This window comes from Anomaloglossus baeobatrachus, chromosome 2 (genome assembly GCF_048569485.1).
Source record: "Anomaloglossus baeobatrachus isolate aAnoBae1 chromosome 2, aAnoBae1.hap1, whole genome shotgun sequence".
Classification (NCBI taxonomy): Eukaryota; Metazoa; Chordata; class Amphibia; order Anura; family Aromobatidae; genus Anomaloglossus; species Anomaloglossus baeobatrachus.
The window spans coordinates 305856717-305873254 of NC_134354.1; the positions used below are offsets into that span (position 1 = coordinate 305856717).

Consider the following 16538-nt stretch of genomic DNA (forward strand, 5'->3'; position numbering starts at 1 on the left):
ACATTTTGGACATGTATGGGTAGTTTATTAGGACTAACTTTTTGTTACGCTAGCTATACACTTTGAAATGATTTCTGCTCAACATAAATTTTGATGACAATGATTTAATACAATATCCACTGCATCATCCTTTTCCTTTAGCCTTTTGTGATCTACGACATGGAAACCCTATGGGAAGCAGAAAAAGGAACAGTTTGGGATCAACTGCCAACACAGGACCCTCCTGGAACAGAGATTGGAGTTCATGTATTTTACCGATGTCAGTGCACTTCTGTGGAGACTGTTCGAGCACTTACTGACTTTGCCAAGAGCATTCCAGGTTTCAGCACACTCTACCTCAATGATCAGGTCACACTAGTTAAATATGGAGTTCACGAAGCAATATTTTGCATGCTTGCCTCACTTATGAACAAAGATGGGCTACTGGTAGCTGGAGGTCGTGGTTTTGTCACTCGTGAATTCTTACGCAGTGTTCGTCTTCCCTTCTGTCACATCATGGAACCAAAATTCAACTTTGCCTCTAAGTTCAATGCGCTGGAACTCAACGACAGTGACCTGGCGCTCTTTGTAGCTGCTATCATCCTTTGTGGTGGTTAGAGACTTACCAATATTTTTTCATGCACTTTTGTATTACTTCAAACTTTGCCTTCTAATGCCTTCTTTTCTGTCCTTTGCATTACAAAATAATGTTACATGATATAAGCTAAAGTCTAGTCCTAAGTAATGGATGATTAAAAAAGTTTTGTTTTTTTTCCATATCTTTTCATATCAAATTTTCTACTAACAGCAGTTGTCTCTTATCTTAAATTTGCCTCTATATTTCCATATATAAACTCAAAATAACATCCATATAGATATGACTGCAATTCACTTAAAAACCATTGATGGCTAATATACACTGACGAGCAAAAGGGTAACAATAATTTGAACTTTTTACTTTCAGGCTCCATATCTCACCATCCACTGCAGCTTGGAGGATGACTACCTTCATTTTATAAAATCCCAAATGAATTCACTGCACTCGATGTATATGATATAAAATGTGTCAAATTTTATTAAATAAAGAATTGCGACTATGCAATCAGACGTTTCAACCCGCCTGGGTCTTAGTCAGGAGTTGCTATAAAAAACACGAACAATAACGTAAATATACAATACAGGTTATATACAAAGAAAATCTATACATAATTTACAAAATTTACAAACTATCAAATGCACGAGGCCAATAACAGGGTAAAAGTTGAATAAGCTGCTGTTGCAAAAAGGCCATAGATTCTATTAATATGTATTCAGGGAAATTAAACGCACAAAAGGCAAAATGGTAATCTAGAGGTAAAATAAACAGGTAGATCAATGTAATAAAATACATGGGGAGAAGAAGGGAATTTTGTTTACTTACCGTAAATTCCTTTTCTTCTAGCTCCTATTGGGAGACCCAGACAATTGGGTGTATAGCTTCTGCCTCCGGAGGCCACACAAAGTATTACACTTAAAAGTGTAAACCCCTCCCCTCTGCCTATACACCCCCCCGTGCATCACGGGCTCCTCAGTTTTGGTGCAAAAGCAGGAAGGAGGAAACTTATAAATTGGTCTAAGGTAAATTCAATCCGAAGGATGTTCGGAGAACTGAAAACCAGAACCATTCAACATGAACAACATGTCTACACAAAAGAACAACAGCCCGAAGGGAACAGGGGCGGGTGCTGGGTCTCCCAATAGGAGCTAGAAGAAAAGGAATTTACGGTAAGTAAACAAAATTTCCTTCTTCTTTGTCGCTCCATTGGGAGACCCAGACAATTGGGACGTCCAAAAGCAGTCCCTGGGTGGGTAAAAGAATACCTCGGTAATAGAGCCGAAAAACGGCCCCTTCCTACAGGTGGGCAACCGCCGCCTGAAGGACTCGCCTACCTAGGCTGGCATCTGCCGAAGCGTAGGTATGCACCTGATAGTGTTTCGTGAAAGTGTGCAGACTCGACCAGGTAGCCGCCTGACACACCTGCTGAGCCGTAGCCTGGTGCCGCAATGCCCAGGACGCACCCACGGCTCTGGTAGAATGGGCTTTCAGCCCGGAAGGAACCGGAAGCCCAGAAGAACGGTAGGCTTCAAGAATTGGTTCCTTGATCCACCGAGCCAAGGTTGACTTGGAAGCCTGCGACCCTTTACGCTGGCCAGCGACAAGGACAAAGAGCGCATCCGAGCGGCGCAGGGGCGCCGTACGAGAAATGTAGAGTCTAAGTGCTCTGACAAGATCTAACAAGTGCAAATCCTTTTCACATTGGTGAACTGGATGAGGGCAAAAAGAAGGTAAGGAGATATCCTGATTGAGATGAAAAGGGGATACCACCTTAGGGAGAAATTCCGGAACCGGACGCAGAACCACCTTGTCCTGGTGAAACACCAGGAAGGGGGCTTTGCATGACAGTGCAGCTAGCTCAGACACTCTCCGAAGTGATGTGACTGCCACTAGGAAGACCACTTTCCGCGAAAGGCGTGAAAGAGAAATATCTCTCATTGGCTTGAAAGGTGGTTTCTGAAGAGCCGTTAGCACCCTGTTAAGATCCCAGGGTTCTAGCGGACGCTTGTAAGTAGGGACTATGTGGCAAACCCCCTGCAGGAACGTGCGTACCTGCGGAAGCCTGGCTAGACGCTTTTGAAAAAACACAGAGAGCGCCGAGACTTGTCCCTTAAGAGAGCCGAGAGACAAACCCTTTTCCATTCCGGATTGAAGGAAGGACAGAAAAGTGGGCAAGGCAAATGGCCAGGGAGTAAAACCCTGATTAGAGCACCAGGATAAGAAGATCCTCCACGTCCTGTGGTAGATCTTGGCGGACGTTGGTTTCCTGGCCTGTCTCATAGTGGCAATGACCTCTAGAGATAACCCTGAAGACGCTAGGATCCAGGACTCAATGGCCACACAGTCAGGTTGAGGGCCGCAGAATTCAGATGGAAAAATGGCCCTTGAGACAGTAAGTCTGGACGGTCTGGTAGTGCCCACGGTTGACCCACCGTGAGATGCCACAGATCCGGGTACCACGACCTCCTCGGCCAGTCTGGGGCGATAAGGATGGCGCGGCGGCAGTCGGACCTGATCTTGCGTAATACTCTGGGCAGCAGTGCCAGAGGAGGAAATACATAAGGCAGCCGAAACTGCGACCAATCCTGAACTAATGCGTCTGTCGCCAGAGCTCTGTGATCTTGAGACCGTGCCATGAATGCCGGGACCTTGTTGTTGTGCCGGGACGCCATTAGGTCGACGTCCGGCTTCCCCCAGCGGCAACAGATCTCTTGAAACACGTCCGGGTGAAGAGACCATTCCCCTGCGTCCATGCCCTGGCGACTGAGAAAATCTGCTTCCCAGTTTTCTACGCCCGGGATGTGAACTGCGGAGATGGTGGAGGCTGTGGCTTCCACCCACAGCAGAATCCGCCGAACTTCCTGGAAGGCTTGCCGACTGCGTGTGCCGCCTTGGTGGTTGATGTATGCCACCGCCGTGGCGTTGTCCGACTGAATTCGGATCTGCCTGCCTTCCAGCCACGGCTGGAACGCCTTTTGGGCTAGATACACTGCCCTTATCTCCAGAACATTGATCTGAAGGGAGGACTCTGGCTGAGTCCAGGTACCCTGAGCTCTGTGGTGGAGGAAGACCGCTCCCCACCCTGACAGACTCGCGTCCGTCGTGACCACAGCCCAGGATGGGGGCAGGAATGATTTCCCCTTCGACAAAGAAGTGGGAAGAAGCCACCACTGAAGGGAGGCCTTGGCTGCCCGAGAAAGGGAGACGTTCCTGTCGAGGGACGTCGACTTCCTGTCCCATTTGCGGAGAATGTCCCATTGAAGTGGACGCAGATGAAACTGCGCAAATGGAACTGCCTCCATTGCTGCCACCATCTTCCCTAGGAAGTGCATGAGGCGCCTCAAGGGGTGCGACTGGGCTCGAAGGAGAGATTGCACCCCTGTCCGTAGTGAACGCTGTTTGTCCAGCGGAAGTTTCACTATCGCTGAGAGAGTATGAAACTCCATCCCGAGATATGTCAGCGATTGGGTCGGTGTCAATTTTGACTTTGGGAAATTGATGATCCACCCGAATCTCTGGAGAGTCTCCAGAGCAATGTTCAGGCTGTGTTGGCATGCCACCCGAGAGGGGGCCTTGACAAGGAGATCGTCTAAGTAAGGGATCACCGAGTGTCCCTGAGAGTGTAGGACTGCTACCACTGTTGCCATGACCTTGGTGAAGACCCGTGGGGCTGTCGCCAGGCCGAAAGGCAGTGCCACGAACTGAAGGTGTTCGTCCCCGATGGCGAAACGCAGGAAGCGCTGATGCTCTGGTGCAATCGGCACGTGGAGATAAGCATCCCTGATGTCGATTGATGCTAGGAAGTCTCCTTGGGACATCGAGGCGATGACGGAGCGGAGAGATTCCATCCGGAACCGCCTGGTGTTCACGTGTTGGTTGAGCAGTTTGAGGTCCAGAACGGGACGGAAAGATCCGTCCTTTTTTGGCACCACGAACAAGTTGGAGTAAAAACCGTGACCCCGTTGCTGAAGAGGAACAGGGATCACCACTCCTTCTGCTTTCAGAGTGCTCACCGCCAGAAGAAGAGCATCGGCTCGCTCGGGGGGCGGAGATGTTCTGAAGAAACGAGTCGGAGGACGAGAGCGGAACTCTATCCTGTAACCGTGAGACAGAATGTCTCTCACCCATCGGTCTTGGACATGTGGCAACCAGGCGTCGCAAAAGCGGGAGAGCCTGCCACCGACCGAGGATGCGGTTTGGGGAGGCCGAAAGTCATGAGGAGGCCGCTTTGGGAGCGGTTCCTCCGGCGGTCTTTTTAGGGCGTGACTTAGACCGCCATGAATCAGAGTTCCTCTGACCCTTCTGTGGCCTGTTGGACGAGGCGAATTGAGATCTGGCTGAGGGCCGAAAGGACCGAAACCTCGGTTGTATCTTCCGTTGTTGAGGTCTGTTTGGTTTGGACTGGGGTAAGGACGAGTCCTTTCCCTTGGATTGTTTAATGATTTCATCCAATTGCTCGCCAAACAGGCGGTCGCCAGAAAATGGCAAACCGGTTAAGAACTTTTTGGAAGCAGAGTCTGCCTTCCATTCACGTAGCCACATGGCCCTGCGGACTGCCACCGAATTGGCGGATGCTACCGCCGTACGGCTCGCAGAGTCCAGGACAGCATTCATGGCGTAGGACGCAAACGCCGACGCCTGAGAGGTTAAGGACACAACCTGCGGAGTAGAGGCACGTGTGACTGCATTAATCTCAGACTGACAAGCTGAGATAGCTTGGAGTGCCCATACGGCTGCGAATGCCGGAGCATAGGACGCGCCGATAGCTTCATAGATGGATTTCATCAGGAGCTCTATCTGCCTGTCAGTGGCATCCTTGAGTGATGCACCGTCTGCCACTGCAACTATGGATCTAGCCGCCAGTCTAGAGATTGGAGGATCCACCTTGGGACACTGAGCCCAACCCTTGACTACGTCAGGGGGGAAGGGATAACGTGTGTCATTAAGGCGCTTAGTAAAGCGCTTATCTGGAAAAGCTCGGTGTTTCTGGACTGTATCTCTGAAGTCGGAGTGATCAAGAAACGCACTCCGTGTACGTTTGGGAAACCTAAAATGGAATTTCTCCTGCTGAGAGGCTGACTCCTCAATCTGAGGAGTTGGAGGAGAAAGATCCAACACCTGATTGATGGACGCTATAAGGTCGTTTACTATGGCGTCCCCTTCAGGTGTATCAAGGTTGAGAGCGGCGTCAGAATCAGAGCCCTGATCTGCCACCTCCGCTTCATCTTCCAGAGAGTCCTCATGCTGAGACCCTGAACAGTGTGATGAAGTCGAGGGAAGCTCCCAGCGACCCCGCTTAGCCGGTCTGGGACTGCCGGAGTCCTCACCGTGGGACCTAGCACTTTGCTGCGCCGACCGAGGGGGGTCTGAGGGAACTGATTCAACAGTGCCCGGGGCCTGTGTTACAGGTCTGGACTGCAAAGCTTCTAGTATCTTAGCAGACCATTTATCCATAGACTCAGTAAGTTTGTCAGCGAATACTGCAAACTCTGTCCCTGTCACCTGGACAGTGGCAGCAGGTGGTTCCACCTGGGCCGAGGGTCCCACCAGTGGCAGAGGCTCCGGCTGAGTGAGTGTCACAGGGGCCGAGCATTGCACACAATGAGGGTAGGTGGAACCTGCAGGTAGCATAGCCGCACATGAGGTACAGGTGGCAAAGTAAGCCTGTGCCTTGGCACCCTTGCTTTTTGCGGACGACATGCTGTTGTCTCCTCTAGAGCAATCAGAGAGGGTATATAGCCAAAGCAATAGTACGGCCGTACAGAGTAAATGTATACAATATAAGCATATAAATATACACTTCGGCACCCAGGGGGGCCAGCACCTAGTAACAGGTGCGCCTTACCGACCGCCCTCAGCGGTTGTGTGACCACCAGATTCCCTGCCTGGGCCTCCCAGAGCTGTAGAGCTCGTCCTGAAGTTCTCCAGCGTCAGAAGTGCTGAAAGGAATGGCTGCCAGCGTTCTGAGAGGAGGAGGGAGCCGTGGGCGTGCCTTAGAAAGTGCGGGAATCTGGTGCCCCACGGTGCTCAGTGAGGGGGGAGGAGGATACTAAGTATGCTCCAGCCCTCAGCGCTGACGTCCAGTGCAGCGTCCCGCCCTTACCCCTGACTGGCAGGCCCGGGGGCGGGAATATGCGGTACTAGGCCGCAAAAGCCGGGGACTAAAGTTATAAGCGCGGCCGGCAAACAAGCGCGGTCAGCGCGGTAGTCCCGGCGCACAAACACACCCAGCAGCTGCTGCAGCGTCCATTAGACAGGCGCTCTATGCGCCGTCCCCAAGGGGACACAGAGTACCTCATAGGAGCAGGGCCCTGTCCCTGACGATACCCGGTCTCCTGTCCAGCAGATTCCCTCAGGGGCTGCAGAGGGAGCACGGTCCCAGTGCCTGGTGACCGGTTAGGATCCCACTTCTCCCAGAGCCCCTAAGGGATGGGGAAGGAAAACAGCATGTGGCTCCAGCCTTTGTACCCGCAATGGGTACCTCAACCTTAACAGCACCGCCGACCAGAGTGGGGTGAGAAGGGAGCATGCTGGGGGCCCTGTTATGGGCCCTCTTTTCCTCCATCCGATATAGTCAGCAGCTGCTGCTGACTAAATTGTGGAGCTTGCGTGCATGTGTAAAAACTGAGGAGCCCGTGATGCACGGGGGGGTGTATAGGCAGAGGGGAGGGGTTTACACTTTTAAGTGTAATACTTTGTGTGGCCTCCGGAGGCAGAAGCTATACACCCAATTGTCTGGGTCTCCCAATGGAGCGACAAAGAAATAATATAATAAACAAACAACAAGAAGAGGTCTAAACCATGGTGTAGTACACCGGCAAAGTTTACCTGTATAGTGGGTGTCTGGAGGATGAAAAATGAGGTGCACTGTAGCCCTAATACATAGAAGAAGGTGCCAAATATGATAGAACATAGTACATGAATATAACATATATAAAGATTAAAGTAAGCCAAAGTTAAACATGTTTATTATTTGTAAGTATTTTATGGATCCACCTTTTGGCTTTTAACTGCCTGAAATCTTCTGAGCATCCTTCTGATATCAGGATCAAGCAGGTCTCAGGTGTCATCTACATTTCCTAATGTTGGTGCATACTGGTCAAATGAGTGTAAGGAAGAGAAATTTCCAGCAAACTTGTTCAAGCAAAACATTTTTTTAAAAAATAAAAAAATCTTTATTTTAAATACATATTAAAAAGTCCACATCAGGGTCAATGAGAGCCCATGCTAGAGAGGACGCGTTTCGAACGTAGTGTTCTTAGTCTGTCTCTCAAAAATCTTTTTTCCTCTTGGTCAAATGAGTGTGTATTCATCTTTTTCTTCAATTCTACAAACAAGTGTTTGATTGGATTGAGGTCTGGTGACTGTGGGTGACAATCCACCACCTCTACTTCATGTCATTGATCCATTTCTTTGCCAATCTTGATGTATGCTTTAGGCCATTGTCCTGCTGGAACACTAGGTCATCTTTTTCATATCTATAGTACTTGAGTGTATAAAGTAACTCGTCTTGTAGGATTCTTGCATATAGCTCAGGATTGTGACCATCATCGATTCTGACAAAGTATCAAACGTCTTTGGCTGTGAAAAAAAACCCATATCATCAGGCTTCCTTCAATTTGTTGGTACGTTAATGTAGCACCCCTGAGGTATCAGTTGCCACAAAATATGTAACCTGTGGACAACCCAAACCCTAGAATACCAGTGCCGGTGACAACACAACACACAAACACACAACCCCTTTTCCCTGCCTGGAGACAGCTTAGAGACGGGTCTAATGGAAGCTGCCTATTGGAAGGGGGCTCATACAATTGGTAAGCTAGAAACCCAGGAGGGGAAGGGCCTGGAGTTGAAAAGGCGGGAACTGAAGTGAGTTAGGAGTTGGAGCAATTAGAGGGAGGATTTAAGCATGAGAGGACGTTAGTACGGTATGAAGAGGTGAAAGTGAGGAGAAAGGTGTTAAAACCTGAATAAAGAACTGGAGCTAAAACAGGAGGAGAGTGGCTGTAGAGTAAGGAACCAGTACTCAAGGAAGCGAGGGTTGCCAGAGGGTTGCGGGACCAGTACTCACAGAACTAAGCACAAGGCGGGGTGCAGAACCCTTGAACGGGAGCACGTGCCAAGCTAACTGTTAAATCTGCCAGGTGAGGGAATCATTAGGGTCCCCCACCAACCTGAGTGTCCGGAGCAAAGCAGCAAATAGGGGACCTGGGAGGGAGGAGTCCAACCCATTAAATTTGTCCAGGCTGCCTGCTATGCGGGCCAAGACTGTGAAACGGTGGGGATCCCAAGACGCTTTAGGCCACGGGGACCCATCAAATACTAAAGTGTGCACGGAGGACAGCTCACCAGGTCACCAACTGACACTGGGAATAAAGGGTGAGGGAACACCTGAAAACCAGCACCACCAGGGCACTGGTACCAGAACAGTGAGTAAAAACCAGTTTAAACAGCAATCCCTATGTGGCTTGAATCCTTTCTACATTGGTGCATCATCTGCTCACACTGCACACTACAACCACCATCATTCTCTTCCGGGGCCTAGCCCTACTTGCGGAGGGCCAGAACACCTGAGCTGCATTATACTACCCATCACAGGAAGATCATGAAGCGGTGGCTCATACAAAATAGCCGCAACCCGCAAGTGGCGTAGTCAAAAACTCTTATTTATTTTACTTTTATTTTTCCACTTTTTCAGACCGACCCCTGGGGTCACGGAACCGGGCATTGGCCGCGACCACAACTCCCCTGTTCACAACACGCCCGGGACAGAGTATCCCACTGCCCTGGGGTGTCACATTAGCCTCTTTTTCACCTTCTTTCTTCTAGACTCATCTGCACCCATCAGAGCCTAGTCATTGCTCCAAATCGCTCTTTCCCAATCATTTACTGTCCACTTTTTGTGTTTTTTTGCAATTTCGGACCAGTGTTTCTTATGCTAATTAAAGTCGCGGATTCTTCACTTTTGTGATTTCACTATTACGAAGCATATGAGCCACCTCCACTAATTGTTACCCTTTTGCTCATCACTGAACAAGATATGGCTACTGGGTAGAAGGGTTCTAGCTGAGAAGTTTATTCAAATTGTTGTAGCTTTGTGATTCACTTTTCAGTAAAGTAGTAAGGTTTTAATGTGCTTTAACTGTATGCTCAAAAAACCATATTGCATTGGTTTTGATCATGGAAGATTAGCAGCCTCTGGATGTAACCTGATCGCCAAGTTCTTAATCAGTGAATGAAAACAACCCATAGCAAAGTATCTTTAAATATTGCTGTTTTGTTAACTCCCATAGATAGGAGTGCTTCCTCTTTTTTATTTTATTTTTTTTTTTAACTACACTGAAAAAAAATTATAAAAGCAAAACTTGTTTTTGCTTCCTTTTTTCATGCGCTTAACTCAAAGATCTAAGACCTTTTTCTATGTACACAATAGGCCTTTTTTGTCTGAAATATTGTTCACAAATTTGTTTAAGTCTGTGTTAGTGAACATTTCTCCTTTGCTGAGATAATCCATCCGCCTCACAGGTGTGACATATCATGATGCTGATTAGACAGCATGATTATTGCACAGGTGTGCCTTAGGCTGGCTGCAATAAAAAGCCACTCTAAAATGTGAAGTTTTACAGTGTTCAATAATTGTATTGAATGAATTTAATGACCAACCTTTCTCAAATTACTTTCAATCTCGAGCCAAGTAAAAAAAGTATAAGTGTGAACTATTTTTTCTGAAGAATGTTTAGTAGTCATCTCCGTGTCGATAATGGCTACCATTATCTAAAAGGCTGCCGTCTCCTGAATGACTGATTTCAGGATATAGGTTACACTAAAATCCAATCTTCTATTAATCTTATTATCAGTTGTATTCCTCTAACTAATACCTGCACTACAAATTAATTACTTTTCCTCTTATTACTCTTATTTTTATATACTTTTTGTTTTAATAATTTTTATTTTTATTTGCATCTAGACCGCCCAGGCCTCATGAGCCCTTCCCAAGTTGAAGACATCCAAGAAAGAATTCTTAGTGCTCTCAGGTGCCACTTGCAGGCATCACACCGAACTTCTCCTTTTCTATTTCCAAAACTCTTACACAAGATGGCTGATCTGCGCCAACTGGTGACTGAGCATGCGGAGCTTGTACAGAGTATAAAACGTACTGAATCCAGCGCATCACTGCATCCTCTGCTACAGGAGATCTATAGAGACCTGTACTGACTATATTGTTCATGTAATACTAACATACATATATTGTTCCCTTATTTATCAGGACTTCTATTATAAACTGTAAGTATAAAGGTATGTGCACATGTAGCATTTTTTCTGAGCAGATTTGTCACAAAACCTTAAGGATTTACTAGTACCAGCATTGCCTCAAGTCTCATGCACACGTTGCTTTCTTTTTCCTTTCAATTTTGCGGCAGATTTAAATCTGCAGCACGTCAGTTCTTTCAGTGTTTTTGCTCCAGATTTTACCCATGCTAATGAGTGGAAAAAAATCCACAAAAAATGCATTAAAAAAATGCAAGTAATTTACGCAACAATTTTCCTGACAGCACATCAGGATTTGCAGCAGATTTTTCTGTTGCAAATTCTGAATGAACGTGTGCTCATAACCTAAGAGTACATTTCTTAGCACTTAATGATTTGCACTAAAATTTGATAATATTGAATTCAAATGGTGCTCAGTACTCATGAATGTTCCATATTTCAGAATGCACACCATATAATGATGATGACTTTTTGTAATCATCCTAAAACATACACTCCTGTTATGTGTGAAACTGCTTCTAAGGGCTCTTCAGATCGATCAAATCGGATCGAACTCGCATCAGTGTTAATCTATGGGGCAGTGTCCTTTTGCTATTTTTTCCTCAGCTTTCACTGTGCTGAGGATCAAATTGCATAATGCTGCGTATGGCTGCGTAGATCGCACCAGACTTGCTAATGCAAGTCTATGGGTGCAAGAAAAATATCGCAATATGAATGGCATATGCATGTAATACGGATGTCAAACGCATGTCACACGGATCCTTGATGAGAAAAATCTACACACTAGCATAGCACTCGCACAGCACTCGCATGACACTCGCATGACACTCGCATGTCATACAGATGCTAGGTGAGAAAAAAACGCAGACCATACGCAGGACACGACTCACTTTTCAGGGCAAGTATCACAGACATTTTTTAATCGCAAGTGGACATGAGCCCTTAACGTAATAATGAATGTCTTTCCAAGGACATTTAATTTTCTGAAGGTTTGCTTCATATAACAAAAGGTCTCAGGCCACTGAAAACAATGCACCAACAAGACAGCCTTCATGAATTGGTAGGTTGTGAGTGGTTACAGGGCCAGCACCAGCACCCATGAAAACGCCAGGGCCCTGTACAAACGGGAAACCCACTCACCATCGTCAGGGGCGGTGATCTTTTCTGTGGCCCCTGGTCCAATTTCTGGGGAGCGCAGTGATTGAGCCAGCAGACGCACTTTGCGGGCTGTCTGCCCTTTAAACCTGCACTCGCAGTACGAGCTTGTGCATGCAAAATTCACTGCTGAACGCTCCTTGCACGTGCATTCTAGAATGACGTTAATCTGTGGTTGGGGTTAGTGCACAATACGCTCCCGTCCCAAAATGGAGAGGAGTCTCAGCGACAACCAACATCCCCAATAGCTGTATGCCACCCCCAGTGCTGTATGCCTCCCCAGTGCTGTATGCTCCTCCAGCCCACTATTGTATTTGCCCCCCCAGTGCTTTATGCCCACCAACACTAGTAATATGTATGCCCCCCAGTAATGTTTATGCCCTCTAGTGCTGTATGCCACCCAGTAACGTGTATGTCCTCCCAATAGCGTATATGCCCCCATTAACATGCATGTCCCACAGTAACATATATGCCCATCCCAATAACGTGTATGCGTCCTACTAATGTATATGTCCCCCCAGTAATGTGTATGCCCCCAACCTCCTCTGTGATGTATGTGTGCACTGTGAGTGGCTTTGTCTGTTAAAGTGACTGCCATCAAGAAGCCGGCTTCCCCATCTTAAAAATATCTCTAATGTGTCTTTGTGTGTGCATGTATGATGAGTATATCTATGTCTATATTTATGTCAGTGTAAATGACTGCATATATATTTGTCTGATTATATGTATTTTTGTGAATTTGTCTTCAAATATGTATCTGTAATTATTCCTGTATGTGTACATGTTTGTTTGTGTCTGCGTGTGCATGGGGCCCACTGAGACTCTTTCGCCTGTGGCCCAGGAAAACCTGGAACCGGCCCGGAGTTATCTCATCAATATTTGTACCTGAGTTGCCTCCATTGTTATTAGGGATTTGCTGCTGCGTTCTGTTTAGTTCATTGGTTTCTCTGACATGGTCAAGTTAAAACTGTTGCTCTTTTTTGCTATGTTAATTCTTACATTTTATGGAGAATTTTAATTCCTTCTTCTGTAGCTTTGGTTTTAACTTTAGTGTAGAGACTCTAAAGACAGTGAGGACCCTTGATGTGGATTGTAATCTTAAGTATTTTGGCCAAAATAGTGACCAATACTTCATATATATTATACTAGCTGTAGTACCCGGCATTGCCCAGGATTGTAACTGTCTCTCTTTCTCTTCCAGTCTCTGTCTGTCTCCCTCTCTGTCTCTCTCTGTCTGTGTCTGTCTATCTGTCTCTCTCTCTATCTCTTTATCTCTCTCTATCTCTTTATCTCTCTGTCTTTGTCTGTCTCTTTGTCTGTCTCTGTCTCTTTGTCTGTCTCTGTCTCTTTGTCTGTCTCTGTCTCTTTGTCTGTCTGTATCTCTTTCTCTGTCTGTATCTCGTTCCCTGTCTGTCTCTGAATGTCTCTTTCCCTGTCTGTCTGGTTTTTTTTTGTCTGTCTGTCTTTCTCTGCCTGTCTTTCTCTGCCTGTCTGTCTGTCTGTTTCCCTGTCTGTCTCTGTCTATCTATGTCTGTCTCTTTCCCCGACTGCATTGTGACACACCAACATTCCATTCAAGGGCGTGGCTGTGCATTCTTCTAAAGTTCTTGTTGCATTGTGGCTCCCAGCCCCATTGACTTTAATGGAGGAAGGTTTTTTGTCAAATAACTGTAAAGCGCGATGTTAAAATTTCCCCTCAAAACATAGTCTATGACGTTCCCTGAGTCAAATGGGGTGTCTCTGCAAAATTTCGTGATTGTACATGCAACGGTGCGTATTCATACACATACATACACTCAGCTTTATATATTACATATATTATTTTTCAGTTATTTTTATGCAGGGTGAGGTCAAGTACATTAAAGTTGGCTTTGTAAACTACGATGTCTGTCCCATTGGTGTGCATTTATATAGCGCTGGGCATCCCGCCTAATCTAATCGTATATCTGTCACTTATAGTCTGTAAGCAAGACACTGTACACTACATTTGTGTGAACAGTGCTCTCTACAAGCCTTTTTTGTGAACAATTTTAATATTAAGCAATCACCCCCTCCAGGAACTAGTAGGTTGTGAGTAGTTAGCCTCATCAGTATTTTGCACCTATGCTGCCTCAACCTTTATTAAGGCGGTTTGCGGTGTCCTGTTAGTGCATTGGTTTCTGTGACCTGGCCAGGCATATACTGTTGCCATGTTTATTTTTTAATTTTTGGGGGATTTTTTTTTTCCTCTTTTTGTGGCTTTTGTCTTCATATAGACAGAGAAGTATAACTACATCCTTCAACATTGAAATTGCAACAGCAAGAAGAAAAAGTCTTTTGTATAATGAAAATCACAGGATTGATAGACCTGTTAATGATATGCAGATGATGAATAAATGGAAACAACATTTTCTAAACATCTCAATTTAATTAATATCGCTACATGCTTACACACCTTTCCATGCTATCAATGGAGGTATTGTTGGTCGTCTGAGGGATGTTCTGCCACGATGAAGGCATTTGGGCCTTCAAATCAAGATTTTCTGTTGACAGCTGCTGTCCAATGGTATCTCAGATGTGTTTAATGGGAGACCAGTCTGGCTATGGGTATACTGTAGGCCATGGTAGCATGTTTAGGCTCTTCACCACAGCATGAGCAGCATGCACACTGTTGATGTCGTATGGGGGAAAAAAGTTTTGTGGGACACTTTGGAGAAATCATTGCAACATCACGCTGTTAGCTGGACCCCTGTAGTCTTCAATCCAGATACATTATGCCATTCTACACCATAATACAAAAAGTAGGATAGGTATGACATATATCCTTGTGAAGGCCTCCTCATGGTGGTAAACAAGTGGTCTCAGGACCAATCTTTGGCTATCAATTATGTGCAAGAAAAAAGTGTGTTTCATAGCTGAAGATGATAGCCCTACACTGCTGTCTGCTTTCAAAGGCTATCATGCTGTAAAGCTAGTTGCATGAGGTTAGTGGAACGCCTGTAGCTGAACATCTGACTTGTCACCCAATGTCATGTAAACACCGTCTGATGGTTTTAGACACTGTTGATACTGTAGGATTGGTATGGGATTTCTGATTGCACGTGTCATACAGAATAGAACAGTTGTGGAGCTAGTGGTATGGCCATTTCTCCAAAGTGTCCCTAGAGCTGTTTTTCAATATCACTATGTCAGGCCGCATGGTGCTTGTGCTATTGTGGCCTAAATATGCTACCATGGTCTACAGCATCTCTAGACTTATCTTTCATTAAGCTCATCTGCATAGCAATCACAAAGGGAGCTGTCAATCAGCAGATCTTGATAATTTTGGGTGCCTGAGTACATTTAATGTGAGCGAACATTGCTCAGACAACTACAGTTAGGTCCAGAAATATTTGGACAGTGACACAATTTTCGCGAGTTGGGCTCTGCATGCCACCACATTGGATTTTGAAATTTGAAGGTTTGAACAAAAATATCTGATAGAAATTGTAGGAATTGTACACATTTCTTAACAAACACCCCACATTTTAGGAGGTCAAAAGTAATTGGACAAATAAACCAAACCTAAACAAAATATTTTTATTTTCAATATTTTGTTGCGAATCCTTTGAAGGCAATCACTGCCTTAAGTCTGGAACCCATGGACATCACCAAACGCTGGGTTTCCTCCTTCTTAATGCTTTGCCAGGCCTTTACAGCCGCAGCCTTCAGGTCTTGCTTGTTTGTGGGTCTTTCCGTCTTAAGTCTGGATTTGAGCAAGTGAAATGCATGCTCAATTGGGCTAAGATCTGGTGATTGACTTGGCCATTGCAGAATGTTCCACTTTTTTGCACTCATGAACTCCTGGGTAGCTTTGGCTGTATGCTTGGGGTCATTGTCCATCTGTACTATGAAGCGCCGTCCAATCAACTTTGCGGCATTTGGCTGAATCTGGGCTGAAAGTATATCCCTGTACACTTCAGAATTCATCCGGCTACTCTTGTCTGCTGTTATGTCATCAATAAACACAAGTGACCCAGTGCCATTGAAAGCCATGCATGCCCATGCCATCACGTTGCCTCTACCCTGTTTTACAGAGGATGTGGTGTGCCTTGGATCATGTGCCGTTCCCTTTCTTCTCCAAACTTTTTTCTTCCCATCATTCTGGTACAGGTTGATCTTTGTCTCATCTGTCCATAGAATACTTTTCCAGAACTGAGCTGGCTTCATGAGGTGTTTTTCAGCAAATTTAACTCTGGCCTGTCTATTTTTGGAATTGATGAATGGTTTGCATCTAGATGTGAACCCTTTGTATTTACTTTCATGGAGTCTTCTCTTTACTGTTGACTTAGAGACAGATACACCTACTTCACTGAGAGTGTTCTGGACTTCAGTTGATGTTGTGAACGGGTTCTTTTTCACCAAAGAAAGTATGCGGTGATCATCCACCACTGTTGTCATCCGTGGACGCCCAGGCCTTTTTGAGTTCCCAAGCTCACCAGTCAATTCCTTTTTTCTCAGAATGTACCCGACTGTTGATTTTGCTACTCCAAGCATGTCTGCTATCTCTCTGATGGATTTT

The 16538-nt window shown here is 45.9% G+C and overlaps 1 protein-coding gene across 2 annotated transcripts in view; it reads left to right on the plus strand.

Moving 5' to 3' along the window:
- The window catches only part of PPARD (peroxisome proliferator activated receptor delta), a 278036-nt gene extending 262422 nt beyond the window's left edge, over positions 1–15614 (plus strand). For both annotated transcript variants that reach the window (XM_075335866.1, XM_075335867.1), the window contains exons 5-6: positions 142–592; positions 10542–15614. In XM_075335866.1, the coding sequence (XP_075191981.1) occupies positions 142–592; positions 10542–10789 (699 nt within the window). In that variant the 3' untranslated portion in view covers positions 10790–15614. The remainder of the gene's footprint in view (positions 1–141; positions 593–10541) is intronic.
- Positions 15615–16538: the final 924 nt, after the last annotated feature.